The sequence below is a fragment of the Plectropomus leopardus genome, chromosome 14 (genome assembly GCF_026936395.1).
Source record: "Plectropomus leopardus strain MGB_pleo_1.0 chromosome 14, ASM2693639v1, whole genome shotgun sequence".
Taxonomy (NCBI): domain Eukaryota; kingdom Metazoa; phylum Chordata; class Actinopteri; order Perciformes; family Serranidae; genus Plectropomus; species Plectropomus leopardus.
This window is the reverse complement of record NC_142189.1, coordinates 20176749-20194929: the sequence shown is the minus strand read 5'-3', so window position 1 is coordinate 20194929 and position 18181 is coordinate 20176749. Positions and strand designations below refer to the sequence as shown.

General features: G+C 39.0%; 4 protein-coding genes across 4 annotated transcripts; all 4 read left to right on the top strand.

The window, feature by feature from the left end:
• The first annotated feature begins 42 nt into the window (after window positions 1-42).
• On the top strand, window positions 43-2802 carry LOC121953213 (olfactomedin-4-like). Its single transcript, XM_042500165.2, has 5 exons — window positions 43-183; window positions 281-454; window positions 540-752; window positions 830-977; window positions 1838-2802. Exons 1-5 carry the CDS (start codon window positions 43-45, stop codon window positions 2665-2667), a joined length of 1506 nt encoding a protein of 501 aa, XP_042356099.2. The 3' UTR covers window positions 2668-2802.
• A 3218-nt stretch (window positions 2803-6020) lies between these two features.
• Window positions 6021-8367, top strand: LOC121939461 (olfactomedin-4-like). The gene is given in 6 exon segments (XM_088087426.1): window positions 6021-6101; window positions 6212-6379; window positions 6898-7110; window positions 7206-7347; window positions 7432-8067; window positions 8070-8367. Coding segments are annotated over 6 exon segments (1365 nt in total). The 5' UTR covers window positions 6021-6050; the 3' UTR covers window positions 8225-8367.
• Window positions 8368-10566: 2199 nt separating this feature from the next.
• Window positions 10567-12510, top strand: LOC121953230 (olfactomedin-4-like). Its single transcript, XM_042500188.2, has 5 exons — window positions 10567-10690; window positions 10787-10954; window positions 11041-11253; window positions 11349-11490; window positions 11575-12510. The coding sequence occupies exons 1-5, from the start codon at window positions 10637-10639 to the stop codon at window positions 12366-12368; spliced, it is 1371 nt and encodes a 456-aa protein (XP_042356122.2). The 5' UTR covers window positions 10567-10636; the 3' UTR covers window positions 12369-12510.
• Window positions 12511-13616: 1106 nt separating this feature from the next.
• LOC121953673 (olfactomedin-4-like) lies at window positions 13617-17227 on the top strand. The gene is made up of 5 exons (XM_042500868.2): window positions 13617-13714; window positions 13797-13961; window positions 15790-16002; window positions 16080-16221; window positions 16306-17227. The coding sequence occupies exons 1-5, from the start codon at window positions 13658-13660 to the stop codon at window positions 17097-17099; spliced, it is 1371 nt and encodes a 456-aa protein (XP_042356802.2). The 5' UTR covers window positions 13617-13657; the 3' UTR covers window positions 17100-17227.
• Window positions 17228-18181: the final 954 nt, after the last annotated feature.

The following is an 18181-nucleotide window of genomic DNA, read 5'->3' as shown; positions in this document are numbered from 1 at the left end:
CCTGGCACGGGCCTTGGCTAACAGTGCTGTGAACTAGGACAGATGCTGCAATCGGCAAGATGTTCAAACAGGCTATATAAGCCCCGAAGATCCAGCTATCTGAACATAACAACTCTGACTGCACCAAGAATGATCGGCACTCTGTATTTCTTAGCACTGCTGAGCTCCACGATGGCCTGGGGGGTATGTTTGGCACAATTTATATCAGCTGATTCAGCTTTATTTTTTGACTGACTTGCATTAGAGGTAAGCTGATCTCCTGTTTGTTCATGTGTTTCAGCGTGTAGGCCTGTGGAGCGAGGGGGGTGTGAGGAACGAGACAGGAGGCGGGAGTGGGGACAGGTGCACTTGTGATGCTTTCCTGCCCAGTTCTACCTTTCCTATTAGAGACCTGGTGGTGGTAGAGCAGACAGCTGGGGAGATCTCACACAAACTGGAGCTGGAGATGGGCAAGGTGCTCATGCATATTACATGTGCAATAGATTCCAACATATTTTAGAAAGACAAATGTGTAAAATCATCTTTATTCTTTCTTTCAGCTGGAAGACTATGAGATCAAGCTGACAGCGTATGCAGAAAAGATAATAAAGATGACGGCAGAAATAGAAAAAATGGAGAAGAACCCTGATGCCTACAATGATGCCGACATGGACGACATGAAGGTGGAGATCAAACAAGTGGAGGCTCTGATTAAAGAGTTGCAGCTCTCCATCAAAGGATCCACCACTGTCTTCGAGTCTCTGCGTGTAGAGGTAAGTCCTGATGATGGCGGTCACCACATCAACAGACACAGTGTCAGTCCACTGGAAAATCATGTGTTCACTCACAGATCACAGCTATGGAGGTGACCCTGAACAGGCTGGAGAAGACCTACGACAAGAATTTGGTTCTGGAGACGCGTCGAGATTACATTAAGGTGCAGCTGCAACTGGAGGAGTGTGAGAGACGCCACCAGGAACTTTTCAATCCCAACATTGGTAAGCTTATTCACAGTGATATACAGAGCTGCCACAAATCATTGAGCTATAGCAGTTGCTTAGGGCCACCAGGTCTAGAAAATACATTAATACACATTGGATGATAAGAAACAAAATAAGGAAGACAACAAGACTAAAAGCAAATTTTATTCTTTAATTATGCTGGCTAAATATATTTTAAAAGATCAAAATATAGACTATTAAACCTTGTAATGGCCCAACCTCCCATTCATATATTTTATGGATTTATTTTTTTTCCACAATAAATTAACTTTATAAATTCCAACAGGCACACAAAAAATTAAAATCTTAGCATTTTATCATAAAAACATAAAGGAATTATTTTGTTTTTTGTTGTAGTAAATGCAAGACATGAAAACGTCTTACAGAGGTGATGTCTCTGTGATGGTGTTGATGTCATATAAAATACAACAAAAGTGCAGACACATTGAAAAAAACTGGAAGCACACAGAAGGCCATTTAAATATGAATCTTCTGTCTTTGTTTTTATTTGTTTCCAGAAATTAACCATTACATAAAGGACTTGTGGAAGACAAAATCTGAGAAGATGTGAGACTTTGTAACCAAACTGACCTACTTTTAAACAAAATAAGAATAACTGTGAAAGACCTATATTCCCACCTATAACTATTAAATAACTCTCACTTAAGTCTTTACATGCTTATTTGTACATTATGTGTTCTTAATATTTAAAATATACTAGTTTGGAAAAGGGGGCCTCAAACCAAATCATGCTCTGGGTCACCAAAAGTCTTGGACCGGCCCTGCTAAAATCTTAAACAAAACTCCAATCTTTCCTCTCTCTCTCTCTCTCTCTCTCTCTCTCTCTCTCTCTGCAGGTTCTTGTGCACACACAGGTATCATCAAGGTCAGCAAGCCCATTGTAAGCCAGCTGAATGCCCATCTCAATGCCGGCTACAAATACGGAGCCTGGGGGAAAGATTCAAAACCTGTCCCAGACAGAGAGTCTATGTACTGGTACTCTGGCTACACCAGTGCCTCCATCGTTGATGTTAGGTTCTACACTAACTACAAGAACCTCATTTTGAGAAACCACTTCCAGCATCACAACTTACACAGCAGCTGGTATGGTGCAGGGAACAATTTTATAATTCGTGAAAACACACTGTATTATCAGATCAACAGCCCGTTTGGACTGGCCAAACTCAATTTCACCACCATGAAATATGAGTCCAGGGTGATTCCCAGAGCTAGCAGCAGATTCTCCTACACTAACTCCCCCAATCAGAATTTTGACTTTGCTGCTGATGAAAACGGCCTGTGGGTGACCTATGGCACCGAGGAGACCAGTGGCCGGATGGTCATTGCTAAAATAAACGAGCCTTCTTTTGGAGTTGAGGAGGAATGGAAGACTAGTGTCTACAAACCAGGAGTGAGCAATGCCTTTATGGTGTGTGGCGTCCTGTATGCAGTCAGAACAATCGACATCCAAACTGAAGAGATATTTTACAAGTTTGACACCAATACTGGAAAAGAGAGCTACATCAGTGTTCTCTTTGAGAGGTTCCAGGAACATTTTTCCAACTTGGACTACAATCCCACTGACCAGAAGCTCTACATGTACAACAATGGCTACTATGTCAACTACCACCTTTGGTTTAACCACACAGCTAAAGCCACTGTGGAACCACCATTTCTCCTGTCCTAAATCATCATCAGTGGTTTATTGAAGCCTCACACATTTTTGAATGAAGCAATGATTACATCTTCCTTTTTTTTCTTGTAGTTCGTGTAGCGCATTCTTCTTCTTGATTGCTAATAAATGATCTCGAGCATCGCAAAAGTGTCAAGTGTGTCCTTGTACAAATGCTCACTTCTTCCACCTGCTCATACTGGTGCATCACATACTTTCAAATGACAGAACTGTTTATGGTGGTAGGATCATCCCACTACTATGACTTATATGCATTTGTAAATTTGTGACATTGAGAAATGTAGAACTAGCTCCTGATTTATAATAAAAAAAACCAAACAAACTTTAAAGACCTGATTTCCACTTTTACCTGATCTAAACATTCCAAGTAATTTCCATAAACGTCTATACAAAAGATTTATTTTCACTATTAGATGAGCATTTTTAGGCATAAAACACTTGATTTCCGAATGCTGGGTTGCAGGATCAATATATTCATTTACTATATTGATATGCTGCTTTCTAAATGTGTCAACAAACTGTTCATTTCAGTCTGCAGCCATATTCCAAAAGTGTCTGGATTGCCGTGCAACACAATAGCATATTTTCTATATTTTCTAAAGTGCATATAGCTGAGCAACGGGCCTTTTTAAAAAAAAAAAAAAAAACAGAGGACACCTTGACATGCAGTGTTAGGAGCACAGTTTTGAAATGTAATAGGTTACAAATTACTAGTTACCCATTTAAAAATACAGTAAGTTATGTAACTATTTTAATTACGCCATCAAAGTAATGCAAGTTACATTTGAACATTTGTTATTGCATTTGATTACTTTTCTAACAAATGTTTTAAACATGGCAATATCGCTGAAAAGATAATATAAGTTCATACATATTGCGCTCAAATTTGTCTCAACAGCTTTGCTGACCCACATTATCCAAGAATATTTCAAAAGAAGGCATTCCTGCACATTAAAAGAATGTAAAACATCATAATAAGTGTTTTATTTAGCATATAAACGTTTTATTGATGTTTTTTCATATGTAACCCCATTTGTAATCACAAATAATTTCATAACATTATAATTTAATAACTTTTTTTTCCTCAGTGACTGTAATTGATTACAATTACATAAATTTGTAATTTAATTACTGTAACTAGTTACTCCTCAACACTGTTGACATGTCACAAAAGTAAAACCACAGGTGTAAAAAATGTATTAGACATGGCTGTTTTTTCTTTTTAGCTGCTTCAGTTTGAAGACCCTGGTATTGTACAGGTTGTCTCAGTGTCATGGTTCACTGGGACAAAGAGCAGAGCCATCGTTAATGTTATTAGTGGCACCTGTGATTTTCCTGTTGGCTGTTAAAAAAAACCCCAAAAACAGCTGTTTTCACAGATGAAAGACCTATATCCCACCAAGAGGACAAGAAAAATATAATAATAAAACCCTATGATACTCACTGAGTGCCTATGTATCTGTTGCATCTCACTATTCATTATTGTATTTACTTTTATAGAGCACCATTTTTACTAATCAGTAGGTAAAAAGGCAATCCAATAGGAGAAGGAGAAAATGGCACTGAATAAACAGCAATAATACACATGAAATGATGTTAATTTAGGTGATGTCTTTTGCATTGATTTACTTAGTTTCTAAAGGATAACACAATAAAATGGAAGACTTATTCCCATTGTTGTCCAGGATGTAGGTTCCAAGAGAGTTACTAATGACATTAATCATGGCTCTGTTACATGTAAATGTCCCTGTAAGCTATTCCAGTGAGCCAGTATGCACAATAACAGGGACAGGCACACCTCATGTAATGTACCCATTATAAATTAATTACCTTCACTTTTGCTCTTCCTGCTATGACACATTTGTTGCAAAAAAAAAGGCCAACTGAGTTCATCAAACCAAGCAGTGACCTCTCAGGCCCTGTATGGAAGAATTTACATTCGTCATGTTTATAAAACTCATACTTTATATTGTTTTCCTCGTTTAATTTGTCACTTGTCTGTATGTAACCAAAGTGCCAGAGACCAAACCATGCAAACTTGACATTTGTATGTTATTATGTTGCAGAATTTACATTTCGGCAATGCTGTGGCCAAAAGGTTATTAGGTTTTTGGTGGTGGAGGTTATGGTTAGGAAAAGTTTATGTTTTGGCTGAAAACACCCGCGTTGGAGGATACAATCCTGCCTAGAAATGCGCTGATGTCTCAGTTTTAAAAAGGCCTTTTTGTTTTTATTACTGGTGGAAAAACAGCAACAGGTTGCTTAAAAACACCTATGTTTGGTGCCTAAAAGGTTGATGTAAAACAGTGGCAGGACACTAAAACACAACCGGCTTTGTTTTTTGTTGCTTTCGAATAGTGGTCTTCAGCTTGGCAGGCATCTCGCCAAGGCGACGTACCACCCACCATCCCCTCCCCTCCCTGATGAAAAAGTCAGTTCATATTAATTCCGTCAAGTTTAAATGATGCATGATACGTGCAAATAATGTATTTGTGTTTTGCCGTAATGTACCATGCAAACATTTTCCTCTGGCGACTAGGCGGATGTAGAAGCAGATTTAGGGGGATGCAGGTATGTGCAATATTTGGAGAAGGAATCTGTTGTGATTAAAACATTATCTTTAATCACAGGGGTGCAGTTTTACAGTTTTTAACTGTCATACCAACAAGCTTTTTTCTTTACAACTAAGTTGTTTCCTTTAGTGTTGCTACTGAATAGAATAAAAATTGCTCATGCATAGTGATTTCCGAGAATCTGAGTCAGCAGTTTCCTCTAAAGTTGTTCCCTTGTGGCACAGTATTTTCATGAACCACACTGTTCAGAGGCACCACCCATGTCACACACATAAGATTACACAATTAACCATCTGGATGAGGAAACAATACAACAAAGCAACTTCAAATTCTTTCATTCACAATTCATTGAGAACTGACTTCTACAGACGGTGATAGCAGGATAAATAATTAATAAAACTAGTCTGTTTGGATTAGATTAAATTGGATTATTTAGCCCGAGAGAGTGTCTGCCTGTGGATATGATGACCTTGTTTAAAACATGGAACACTCAGCTAACAGGCCATAAACATTACAACGCGCTGCTACAATTCACAACATATGGCATTTTTCTCATCCGCATCCCATGTTCAGATCAGACGGGACATGCCAGACTCTTCAAAAGTTATAATGAGCAAACAAGGATAAAGCCATAAATCATAGGCTGCTTGTAAATGAACATCTGTTCTTGCGCTGAAGTTCCAGGCAACTCAAATAACAACTATGAGAAGAGAAAAGGTGTTTGTGATAATGAGATAAGAGGTGTCTTTAAAAACCCTCTGATCAGGCCACCAAGGAGACACTTAAGAGGTAAACTGAGATACGATGATGCCAATTCTGCTGCTCCTGCTGCTCAGTCCTGCTTTGGCCTGGATTGTAAGTGACCCGACTTTTCCATAAAAACATATAGGTGGTTCGGTCATTTATTTTAATAAGCTTTTTAATAAGAGGTTTTGGTGTTTTTGTTGTAATTTTGTAATTTTCAGCCAGTGCATGACTGGGAGTCTGGCAATGTGACTGCATCAGTGGGTGAGTCAGGTCAGTGTGTTTGTCATGTGTACCTGCCGGAGACCACCTTCCCTGCGAACCGGGTTCAGCACATGCAGCAAGTCAGCAAAGATCTGATCCTGGAGGTGGAAATTCAAATGAACAAGGTGCAGTAAGACTAAACATGTCCACAGCATTGATGCATTCCCAGGAAAAATCAAAAATCAAAATAAGAGCTCTTCTTTGTTTGCGCTCCTTCTTCTCTTCTACTTATCCTTGATATTACTGAGCTCAGTTAAACATCAATAAGAGATTTTAACCATTTGCTCATACTTCTAAAATTCAGCTCCTGAGAAATAGCCTTCCATTTGCCTCAGCCTGATCCTGATTTAAGATCTTTTAATACTCTTTTTTTCTATCTCACTGCACAAAACTTTACCAAGTCTCCGGTCAGTGTATTTTATCTTATCTCAGAGTTGAGAAACCTCTGAGAAGCCCATGAGCACAGCAAAAGAACTCATCCTGATATATATTTTTTAACTTCTTATTTCTCCAAATAGGTCAGTTTTAGTCATATCCAAGTACTCTGAGACAATGAAGAGACAATTATGAAAAATAACATTTTCCTCTGGGTTAAAAAATTGTACTGAGACATCATCATGCTCATGCTTAATTATTCTTGCAGATTGTGAACTATGAGGGTCATTTGGATGTCTACTTGAAAGAACTTTTGGACCTGACTGTGAGAGTGGCCATGATGGAGAGCAGTCCTGACAACTACATTAAACTGGACTTTGAGCTGCTGAGGGTTGAGCTCAGAGAGTTTGAGGTTCTGGTGTCTCAGCTCAAAGACTCCCTCAACTCAACCTCACCCATGTTTGACAGCCTTTATACTGAGGTAACAAAGCAATTTTTTCACCTACTTGCAAAAAAATTCCTCTTTCTTTATAGTTAGAATATTACTGTACATTTGATTTATGTGTTTATTCCTAGATCCGCAACATGACCCTCATCGTGAACCAACTGGAGACATATGACAAGAGCAATCTGGAGGTGATCCGCATTGAGTTTGCTAAGTTGCAGAAGAAGCTGGAGGAGTGCCAGAAAGACCAGGAGTTGATCAAGCCAGATATTGGTAAGGCAACTAGGGAGACTGTGTATAATTATTTAAAAAATCAGATAACCCCCTCAAATATGAACATTTTTCTTTTCTTTCCAGGCAACTGCAATCATACAGGAATCATGGAGATCAGCAAGCCAATGGTGGTCCAACTGAATGCTCATTTGAGTGCAAGTTACCAGTATGGGGGCTGGGGAAAAGACTCCAAACCTGTTAGAGGCTATGAATCAATGTACTTCTATGGTGCATATAGCAATCCCTCTGTGCATGACTTCTATTTGTACTCTGACTATGAAAAGCTGATTCTGAGGTCTGCATTCAAACACCATGACATACCAAGTGGGTGGGAAGGAACTGGTAACAACTACATTGTTCACGGTAACACCATCTATTACCAGCACAACACACCTTTCAGTATGAGCAAATTGAATCTGACCAGTTCCAAATACGACTACAGAGTGATCCCAGCTGCCAGTCAAAGATTCTCGTACAGTTATTCAGAAAATCAGAACTTGGACTTTGCAGCTGATGAAAGTGGCTTGTGGGTAATGTATGCCTCAGAGGGAAGCAAGGGTAAAATTGTTCTTGCTAAAATAGATGAAAAATCATTTGGCATTGAGGATGAGTGGAACACTGGTGTGTTCAAGCAGTTGGCCGGCAACGCTTTCATGGCCTGTGGAGTCATGTATGCCACCAGATCGGTGGATATGAACACAGAGGAGATCTACTATGCGTTTACACTAAGACCAAGCAGGAGAAACACCTCAACATCCAATTCCCCAAGTTCCAGGAGAAATACACCAACCTGGACTACAATCCCTCTGATCAGAAGCTCTACATGTACAACAACGGCTACTATGTGTCCTACAATGTGAGGTTTAACAAAAAATGATCCCTCCTCTTTGTGATATGCTGTATTGTGATTAATACGATTGATCTGTATTTTAACTGACTTTGTAACTCTATAAAGCTATGTGCTGTAATACATAGACTTGTTACTGTCTTTTTCTGAATAAAATCAAACTGGAGCATTCAGATTGTGTGATTTGCCCTAACTTTTGTGCATTAAAATAATATTATTTTAAAATTGCTGACACATACATTAAGAAAAAAAGTGTAAAATCAGCTCAATATTAAACTTTAAGATAATTTAAATGAAAGTATAGATAAAAAACAAGTAAGATCCAGTGTATTCAATCCTATATGACATCAATACAATTGTAGATATGGCAAAAATATATATATAAATAACATTTTGGCACTAATCTCTCTTCATCAGATTTAAAATGGACAGAGATGTAAGCAAACAACACAGTAGTCAATGACAGCCCCCGACAATTACAGCATGCAAAGAGTAAATGGCAGATGGTATGAGAAATATTAACAGGCTTCAGCATGCAAAAGTGTAGTTGTCCTGATATAACTTTAACCAGAACATAAATTGGTCACCAAACAAACAATAAACTAGTCAATCTATAATAGGAGTATATTTGTCATTGAATCATAGGTTGAACAGGATCCAAAATCAAATTAAAAAATGGATCCAAGGATGAAAGTTGCCAGAGCTGATTTCGATGATTCACTCAAATTCAATATAAACTCAACAGGCTATAACCAATAGTAACAGAATAAACTATAACCAAAATTACTATATAAATGCTAAAGACTGAGGGATTTTAGTTCTTTATATAGCAGTGAATGGTGATTCATTCACTTTTGTGCAATATTAAACAGACAGCAAGTTTGTTTTCAAAGGTACTTCTTTACAGTAAGAAAAGCAACAAATTTCATGTGTAAACTTGTGTTTGTGTATTTGAGAGAGCTAGAGAGAGAGGGAAAGAGAGAGAGAGAAAGAGAGAGAGAGAGGATTTGAGTGTGAACATCAAAGACAAAACAGCTGGCTGATTTCACAATGTTTAAGGCCACACTGGTCTTGACTGGCCAGAAGACTGTAAGAAAATGGTCGGTAGGGGAACAATAGAACAGTGGCAACGTGTGAAGTGTTTATTGAGTTCTCTCTCTGAGTGTAACTATGTTGAAAGCCTGATTACACGAGTATGTGTGTGATATATGTTGTATAAAGCTGCCCAATTCTTTGCGCAGTTGTCATTTTACCAGTCTATGAATGGAGGGGAGAGCTGCTTTGTTGTGCTGCTTGTTAGCTGGTGGTCCTCTGTTGTGAATGAGCCTGGCTGAGAAAAGTTGTGGTTTCAGTGCAGTCTTTGTCCTGTATCTAAATGATGCAGGTAAGGAGTGGGTGGCTACTCTTTGTCCTTACAGAGTTAGCAGTTTAGTGCTAACTCATCTTTGTTCACCTTGTTGCATGAATATTTAGCTTGCAAACTTTGGATCTCAGCGTCTTGTTCATGAGTGAGGGTAAAATGGAGTGATAGATGGAGAGTTGGTTTAGCATGGCATCAGCAGTGATGCGGGCATTGCGCTTGACTGTCATTGCTAAGAGGGAGCTGAGCCTGAAGGCAAATCTCTTGATTTACTGGTCCATCTATGATCTGATCCTCACCTATGGTAGTCGCTTTGGGTAGTGACCGGCAGAATGAGATCATGGATACAAACAGCTGAAATGAGTTTCCTTCATAGGGCGGCTGGGCTCTGCCTTAGAGATAGGGTGAGGAGCTTCGACATCCAGAAGGAAGGCAAAGTAGAGTCGCTGCTCCATCGCACTGAAACGGGCCAGTTAGGATGCCTCCTGTGTTATTCCCATATGAGGTTTTCAGGCACATCTAATTGGTAGGAGGCCCAGAATATGCTGGAGGCATTATTTATCTCGTATGGCTTGGGAACACCCTTAACATACCCTAGGAAGAGCCAGAAGGTGTTGCTGGGGAGAAAGATGTCTGTAGTACCTTGCTCAGTCTGCTGCCCCAGTGACCCAGGCCCAGATCAGTGGATGAAAAATGGATAGAAATGGATGGATGGATATACAGCCTGTCTGTCTGTGGATGTGAAGATCTCTTTTGACCACATAGCACGCAACATTCAGCAAACAGGTCATACACATTACAAGGTGATGCTCGGATACACTAGATACAACATATTTTTCATCCACACCCCATGTTCATATCAAACCGGACATGGTGAATTTCTCAAAAGTTATGAGCAAACAAGGACAAAGCCATAAGTCATAAGCTGGTTGTGAATGAACAGTTAAGAGTTCCAGACAGCTCAAATAACAACTATGGGAGGAGAAAAGGTGTTTGTGATGAGAGAGATGAGGAGATAAGAAGTGTCTTTAAAAACCCTCTGATCAGTCCACCAAGGAGACACTTGAGAAGTAAACTGAGACATGATGATGCCAATTCTGCTGCTCCTGCTGCTCAGTCCTGCTTTGGCCTGGATTGTAAGTGACCCGACTTTTCTATGAAAACATATAGGTTGGTCGGTCATTTATTTTAATTGACTGTAATAGAGGTATTATTTGTTTGTTTTTTTCCAGCCAGTGCATGACTGGGAGTCTGGCAATGTGACTGCATCAGTGGGTGAGTCAGGTCAGTGTGTTTGTCATGTGTATCTGCCTGAAACCACGTTCCCTGCTGACCAGGTTCAGCACATGCAGCAAGTCAGCAAAGATCTGATCCTGGAGGTGGAAATTCAAATGAACAAGGTGCAGTAAGCCTGTTAATACTAAGGTCTGAACAATGCTGCTGCTGAGACATAGTCATGCTCATTCATGTTTATTCACTCATGCAGATTGTGAACTATGAGGGTCATTTGGATGTCTACTTGAAAGAACTTTTGGACCTGACTGTGAGAGTGGCCATGATGGAGAGCAGTCCTGACAACTACATTAAACTGGACTTTGAGCTGCTGAGGGTTGAGCTCAGAGAGTTTGAGGTTCTGGTGTCTCAGCTCAAAGACTCCCTCAACTCAACCTCACCCATGTTTGACAGCCTTTATACTGAGGTAACAAAGCAATTTTTTTCACCTACTTGCAAAAAATGCCTCTTTCTTTATAGTTAGAATATTACTGTACATCTGATTTATGTGTTTATTCCCAGATCCGCAACATGACCCTCATCGTGAACCAACTGGAGACTTATGACAAGAGCAATCTGGAGGTGATCCGCATTGAGTTTGCTAAGTTGCAGAAGAAGCTGGAGGAGTGCCAGAAGGAGCAGGAGTTGATCAAGCCAGATATTGGTAAGGCAACTAGGGAGACTGTGTATAATTATTTAAAAAATCAGATAACCCCCTCAAATATGAACATTTTTCTTTTCTTTCCAGGCAACTGCAATCACACAGGAATCATGGAGATCAGCAAGCCAATGGTGGTCCAACTGAATGCTCATTTGAGTGCAAGTTACCAGTATGGGGGCTGGGGAAAAGACTCCAAACCTGTTAGAGGCTATGAATCAATGTATCTCTATAGTGCATACAGCAGTTCTGTTGTGTATGACTTTTATTTGTACTCTGACTATGAAAAGCTGATTCTGAGGTCCGCATTCAAACGGCATCACATACCAAAAGGGTGGGAAGGTCATGGAAACAACTACATTGTTCACGATAACACCATATATTACCAGCACAACACACCCATGGGTATGATCAAATTGAATCTGACCAGCTCCAAATACGACTACAGAGTGATCCCAGCTGCCAGTCAAAGGTTCTCGTACAGTTACTCAGAAAATCAGAACTTGGACTTTGCAGCTGATGAGAGTGGCTTGTGGGTAATGTATGCCTCAGAGGGGAGCAAGGGTAAAATTGTTCTTGCTAAAATAGATGAAAAATCATTTGGCATTGAGAAGGAGTGGAACACTGGTGTGTTCAAGCAGTTGGCCGGCAACGCTTTCATGGCCTGTGGAGTCATGTATGCCACCAGATCGGTGGATATGAACACAGAGGAGATCTACTATGCGTACGACACTAAGACCAAGCAGGAGAAACACCTCAACATCCAATTCCCCAAGTTCCAGGAGAAATACACCAACCTGGACTACAATCCCTCTGATCAGAAGCTCTACATGTACAACAACGGCTACTATGTGTCCTACAATGTGAGGTTTAACAAAGAATAATCCCTCCTCTTTGTGATATGCCGTATTGTGATTAATACGATTAATCTGCATTTACTGACTTTGTCACTCTTTAAAGCTATGTGCTGTAACACATAGACCTTTTACTGTCTTTTCCTTAATAAAATCAGCTGAAGCATTTAAATTGTGTGAATGACTCACTCTATCCAGTTTGGCTTTAGGGAATATTATTAAACTGAAACTGCATCACTTTGTGAGGATGTGGAGAACCAGATGTATGCTGACGACAACGTCATTTACACTCATGTGAGAGATGCTAAGCAAGTGGCTACAAAGCTCTCGTTAACATTTAAAAGTAAATTTACTAAGTGGCTAAACAATTCATGTCTTTGAATACAAAGAAAACAGTGACAGTGTACTTTGCCAATAAACAAAAACAAAATGTGTGTCTAAAGCTTAGTGTTGATGGACAGACAATTAAAACTGTAAATAAGGTCAAATACATGGGTTTGATTTTGGACTCCAATTTAACTTTTAAAAAAAAGTTCTGCTCTGAGCAAATGAGCAGAATCTTCTGATGTGCTCTAAACTAGGATCTGAACATCCCACTGTGTCAAACTTCCTTTGCACAATCTGCTTTTTCATCTACAGCCATCAAACGCTGGATATATGCTTCCAGCTGAGCTAAAACAGGTTTATTATCACCTCAATAATAAACTTTAAATAATAAAAGTGTGGATCAATGAATATAAGATCCAGTGTATTCAGTCCAACATGGCATCAATGAAGCTGTTAATATGGAAAAATATAAATAACATTTTGACACTACTCTACCTTCATCAGATTTAAGATGGACAGAGATGTAAGCCAAATACACACAAGTCAATCTTTTATAAAATTGCTATAACTAGGATCATATAATGTTTACATGGAGGTTGGAAAGTCATTCATAATAAACTGCATTAAAATGGATCAAAAGTGATCTGGCACAGCCACAACCCATTTTGGGTTCTTGTGGATATATATTACTATTTTTCTATTATTCACTTGTAAAATAAATGGCCTTTCTCAGCAGTTAATCTTCACATCCCAAAGGTTTTTTCAATAACTTAATACACTAAAACTTCTTGGTGGAAAAACACCCTGATCATAAACCATAAAACCGCAGTATCTTTAGGATAGTGTGTTAAACATACACACCTGCGCTGATCTCAAGGATGCAAATAAAATAATTATGACTGTGGGATGATGTCACATGCTCTCTCTTGGCCGGTAAGTGGTGTAAAACCCATAGACCAGAATAACTGAGACATCCTACCAGTATAGACACAATGCCTCTGACTCTGCTGCTACTCTTTTCCACACTGAGCCCTGCACTGGCTTGGCTTGTAAGTTTTAAAGATGGCTGTTATTCCTCATTAAATAGTATTCTGTGTAATGTCTAAATAAAGTAACTGAGTGTATTTACAGCCAATGGAAGACTGGGAGTCAGGGAATGTGACCACATCTGGTGGAGGAGCAGAGTGTGTTTGCAGCGTGTTCCTGCCTGACGGCACCTTCCCTGCTGATCGAGTGCAACACATGCAGCAAGTTACCACTGATCTTAGGCTGGAGGTTGAGATCCAAATGAACAAAGTAAGTATGAAAGATAATCCCCTGTGTTTTTCATGTTGTTTGGAAGTTTTAAATAAGAGCTCCAAATGAAAAAAAAAGTATCACAAGTAAAAGAAAAGAAAAAAGCTCTGTGCTGATTACAAACAGAATTAAAAAAATCCAGAGCCTCATGTTTTGCAATAAATATAAACAACTTAAAAGTATTATAAAAGTAAATTATACAGGCAAAATTTTATTTGTACATGGATACTGTAAATTATGCTTTTAATTTACTTCATGTTTTTTGATATATATGTTAATGTATCTATTTTCAAACTTATCTGCCTGTGCATTGTGTAATACAGTAATTACCCTTCAATATTTATTCATTTATCTTTGTTTTTTGGTTGGTACTTTTATATTTGTATCTTCCTGTACATTTTTTCTTAGGGCTATCTTTATAGTAGGCATTAACAGCGTGAATCAAATTCATTGTGTTACCATACTTGGGAAAAAAAATCATTCTCATTTTGTTTACTATTTCCTAAGTAACTTGTCATTATGTAACATTTAATACCAAATATAAGACACTTTTGTAATGATCAGTCATTAAAAATGTTGCCAAGAATCATGGGCAGCCACAGATCCTTTGGAGTAAAAACTGATACAGAATATATTTGCATTGTGCTTCTTTTGTGGTTATGTTATTAAAGATAAAATCTTATGATGGCTATAAGGTGGGATGAAGTTGGACATTGATCACAACCCAGCTCTTGGGGTGGACAAAAGAAGGAGACACAAGGGTAAAATTAACCAATAAAATGATTTAGCTACTAAAAGTAATCCAAACAAATCAACAAATTGCACAAATAGGTAGGAGAACTGTGTAGAGTCAGTAGGATAAGGAGTGGATGAGCGAGAATGTGCTGTAGAAATGTTGTGCTGCAAAAACAAAGGAAGCAAAGCTAAGCAAAAATGTGGTGAGGATGTCTGCCAGGCAAAGCCTGCCTGCTGCTGCTCTTATGTGCATGAGGCACAGCAGGCCAAGGTGTGTCCTATGACTCTGATTGGACTCATCAGCTTTTCTGTCCTAGAAGGACTCAACAATCAGCACTAGCAAAGGAAAGAAGCAAAGAAACCTAGCAGAAGTTCCCAATAGTTACAGGAAAAAAACATTTCCATTTTTATTTTTTATACACTATCAATCTTACGCATTTATTTTTTTATTTCATATTTTTCATTTATATTAAATTGTATTTATTTATTTTTTTGTCTTGTGTATATTTGCATATTACATATGGTTAGGCAATGTATTGCTTGTTTTTTTGAAAATCTAATTAAGTGTAAAAAAAAGTGAGAAAAGATTTTTAAAAAATCAATTATCACTGGGAATATTCCCAACAACTAATTTACCTATAAACAGAAGATAATACTTAGACTGGTCAAATAGTTTAAATGTACTAAAATACTAAACAAACAACTGAGCACCGTTTTAGTCTGTACAGTAAAACATTGTCCAAAAAAAATGTGTATAAGAGCCTTTTGAAATTGTTAATGAGATTTTAAACAGCCAAATCGAATTTCAGATTCTATTGAAATATATGTCACATTGCACTGTGCATTTTGAACTTAAGACATTTTCATACAAAACATGAAACCAGCTCACTAAATAAAAGCTGACAAATAACATTTGTTGAAAACAATATTCTTCAGGAAAATAAATCTTTAGAACATGCAGCAATTATTACAATGAAATTTTAATTGCGACCTTTATAGACGAGCGACTAGAGCAGACTTCTCACATCCCTCATCATTACATGCAACTGACAGTAACTGCTTCACAGTATTCTGATGAGTGCGTCTTTTTTAGCTCATACACGACGGAGGCAAACTGGATATCTTCTTAGAGGCACTGATGGACCTGACTGTGAGAGTGGCCATGATGGAGAGCAGTCCTGACAACTACATCAAGCTAGACTTTGAGCTGCTCAGGATCGAGCTCAGAGAGTTTGAGGCTCTGGTGTCTCAGCTCAAAGACTCCCTCAACTCCTCCTCACCCATGCTCGACAGTCTGTATACGGAGGTGAGAAGACAAGACCAAGAATTTACTGCTTTTAACGCCTTACCTGTCATAATAGTAACTGTGTTTGTTTGTGCCAGATCCACAACATGACCCTCATTGTGAACCAACTGGAGACATTCGACAAGAGCAACCTGGAAGTGATCCGCATTGAGTTTGCTAAGCTGCAGAAGAAGCTAGAAGAGTGCCAGAAGGAGGTGGAGTTCATCCAGCCAGATATTGGTAAGACTCACCAGCCAGTCCTTTTTTCCCAGTAGCTCATCAAGCAGGTTGCATGTGACGGTGATCGTTTTCTTTTCTTCACAGGTAACTGCAATCACACAGGAATCACAAGCGTCAGCATGCCTACAGTCATCCAAGTGAATGCTCATTTGAACCCAGGATACCAGTATGGGGGCTGGGGTAAAGACTCCAAACCAGTTCGAGGCTATGAGTCAATGTACTGGTACGGTGCGTACAGTAGTCCTTCTGTTTATGAATTCTACTTGTACTCTAATTATGACAAACTCCTTCAGAGATCCTCCTTCACGCACCACGCATTGCCACAAGGCTACGAAGGCACTGGTAATAATTACATTGTCCATGGTAACGCTGTATATTACCAGGCTGCCAACCCATTCAGAATGTCCAAATTAAATCTGACCAACTCTGTTTATAGTCACAGAGAACTCACAAAAGCAAGCGAAAGATTCACCTACACCTATTCACCAAACCAGTATCTGGACTTTTCAGCTGATGAGAAAGGATTGTGGGTAATGTATGCCACAGAGGAGGCCAAGGGTAAAATTGTCATTGCTAAAATCGATGAAAAATCATTCGGTATTGAGGATGAATGGACCACTGGTGCTTTCAAGCCTCAAGTAGGGAATGCTTTCATGGTTTGTGGAGTTATGTATGCAACCAGGCCAGGGGATCTGAAGACAGAGGAAATCTATTACTCATATGACACCAAGACCGGAGAGGAGAAGTACATGAGTATTCCCCTTCAGAAATTCCAAGAGAAATTTGTCAACCTGCACTACAATCCCACTGATCAGAGGCTTTACATGTACAGTAACGGCTATTATGCGTCATACAACGTGAGGTTTAACAAAGAATGATGCCTCTTGTTATTGATCTGCTGTATTGTGATTGATACAAATGATCATCATTACTGACTTTCTCTGCTATCTTTGCACTTTGTTCTATACTTTTGTTTCTGGAATAAAATCAAAATTGAGCATTCAAATCAGTGTCTTGTGTTTTTTTTTACTATTTGTATACGTTACTCACCCTGTGTTGCACTGAATTCATGAATAAAATGTTGTTTTCTTGCATGCCACCACACCAAAAATGAATGGAAAATTGGAGAAAAAAATCTGATGAACTGGAGTAAAAGGTGACTGTGTTTAACAGCAGCAAAACTATATCAAAATCTTATCTATGCTCTCTTTAAGGTCAGATTCTATTGACAAAACAGTCATTTTACCTCACTGAATATGGGAGCTGCTGGTTGGTAGTTTGTGTAACTTTGCTGACTCCCAAGAAACCATTTAAAAGAGTCTTTCCCAAACCTCTCCTCGAGTACCACAAGCCCTGCATGATTTAGATCTCTCCCTGCTCCAACACAGCTGATTCAAATAATCAACTCCTGATAAACTCCTGAAGCTGCCTGATGATAGACTGACCATTTAATTCAGCTGTGTTGGAGAAGGGAGAGTCCAATACCCCTCTCCTATCGAAGTTAGTTCTTGCATAAAGGTTTTACGGGGGGCACCATAATCATAAAAAACAAACTAACTGATCCAGGCAGCAGTAGAGAGTAGCTCCCATGTTCCGCAAGGTAAAATTACTGTTTTTGTCAATGCAGTCTCACCTTGAAGAAAGCAAACAAGGAAAGGGAAAGGGCTGTTTGTTTGGAGATGTTTGTTTATAATTTTGCTATTGTTAAACATGGACCCCTATGACTTCAATTTACGAGGATTTTTTTCCTTTTTTGGATTCTTCTGTAACTGTGTAGGCATATGAGAAAAACAAATTCACAAATGCTGTGTAACACAGGGTGAATAATAGATATGCAAATGTTCATTTTTGTGGGTGCATTATTCCTTTGAACTGACCTGTCCCCCCCCCCCCCGCTATCTATTTTTTGGATAAGGTTGCAGCATCTGATACATTTCAGCCCCCCTCCTCTCCATGCTGG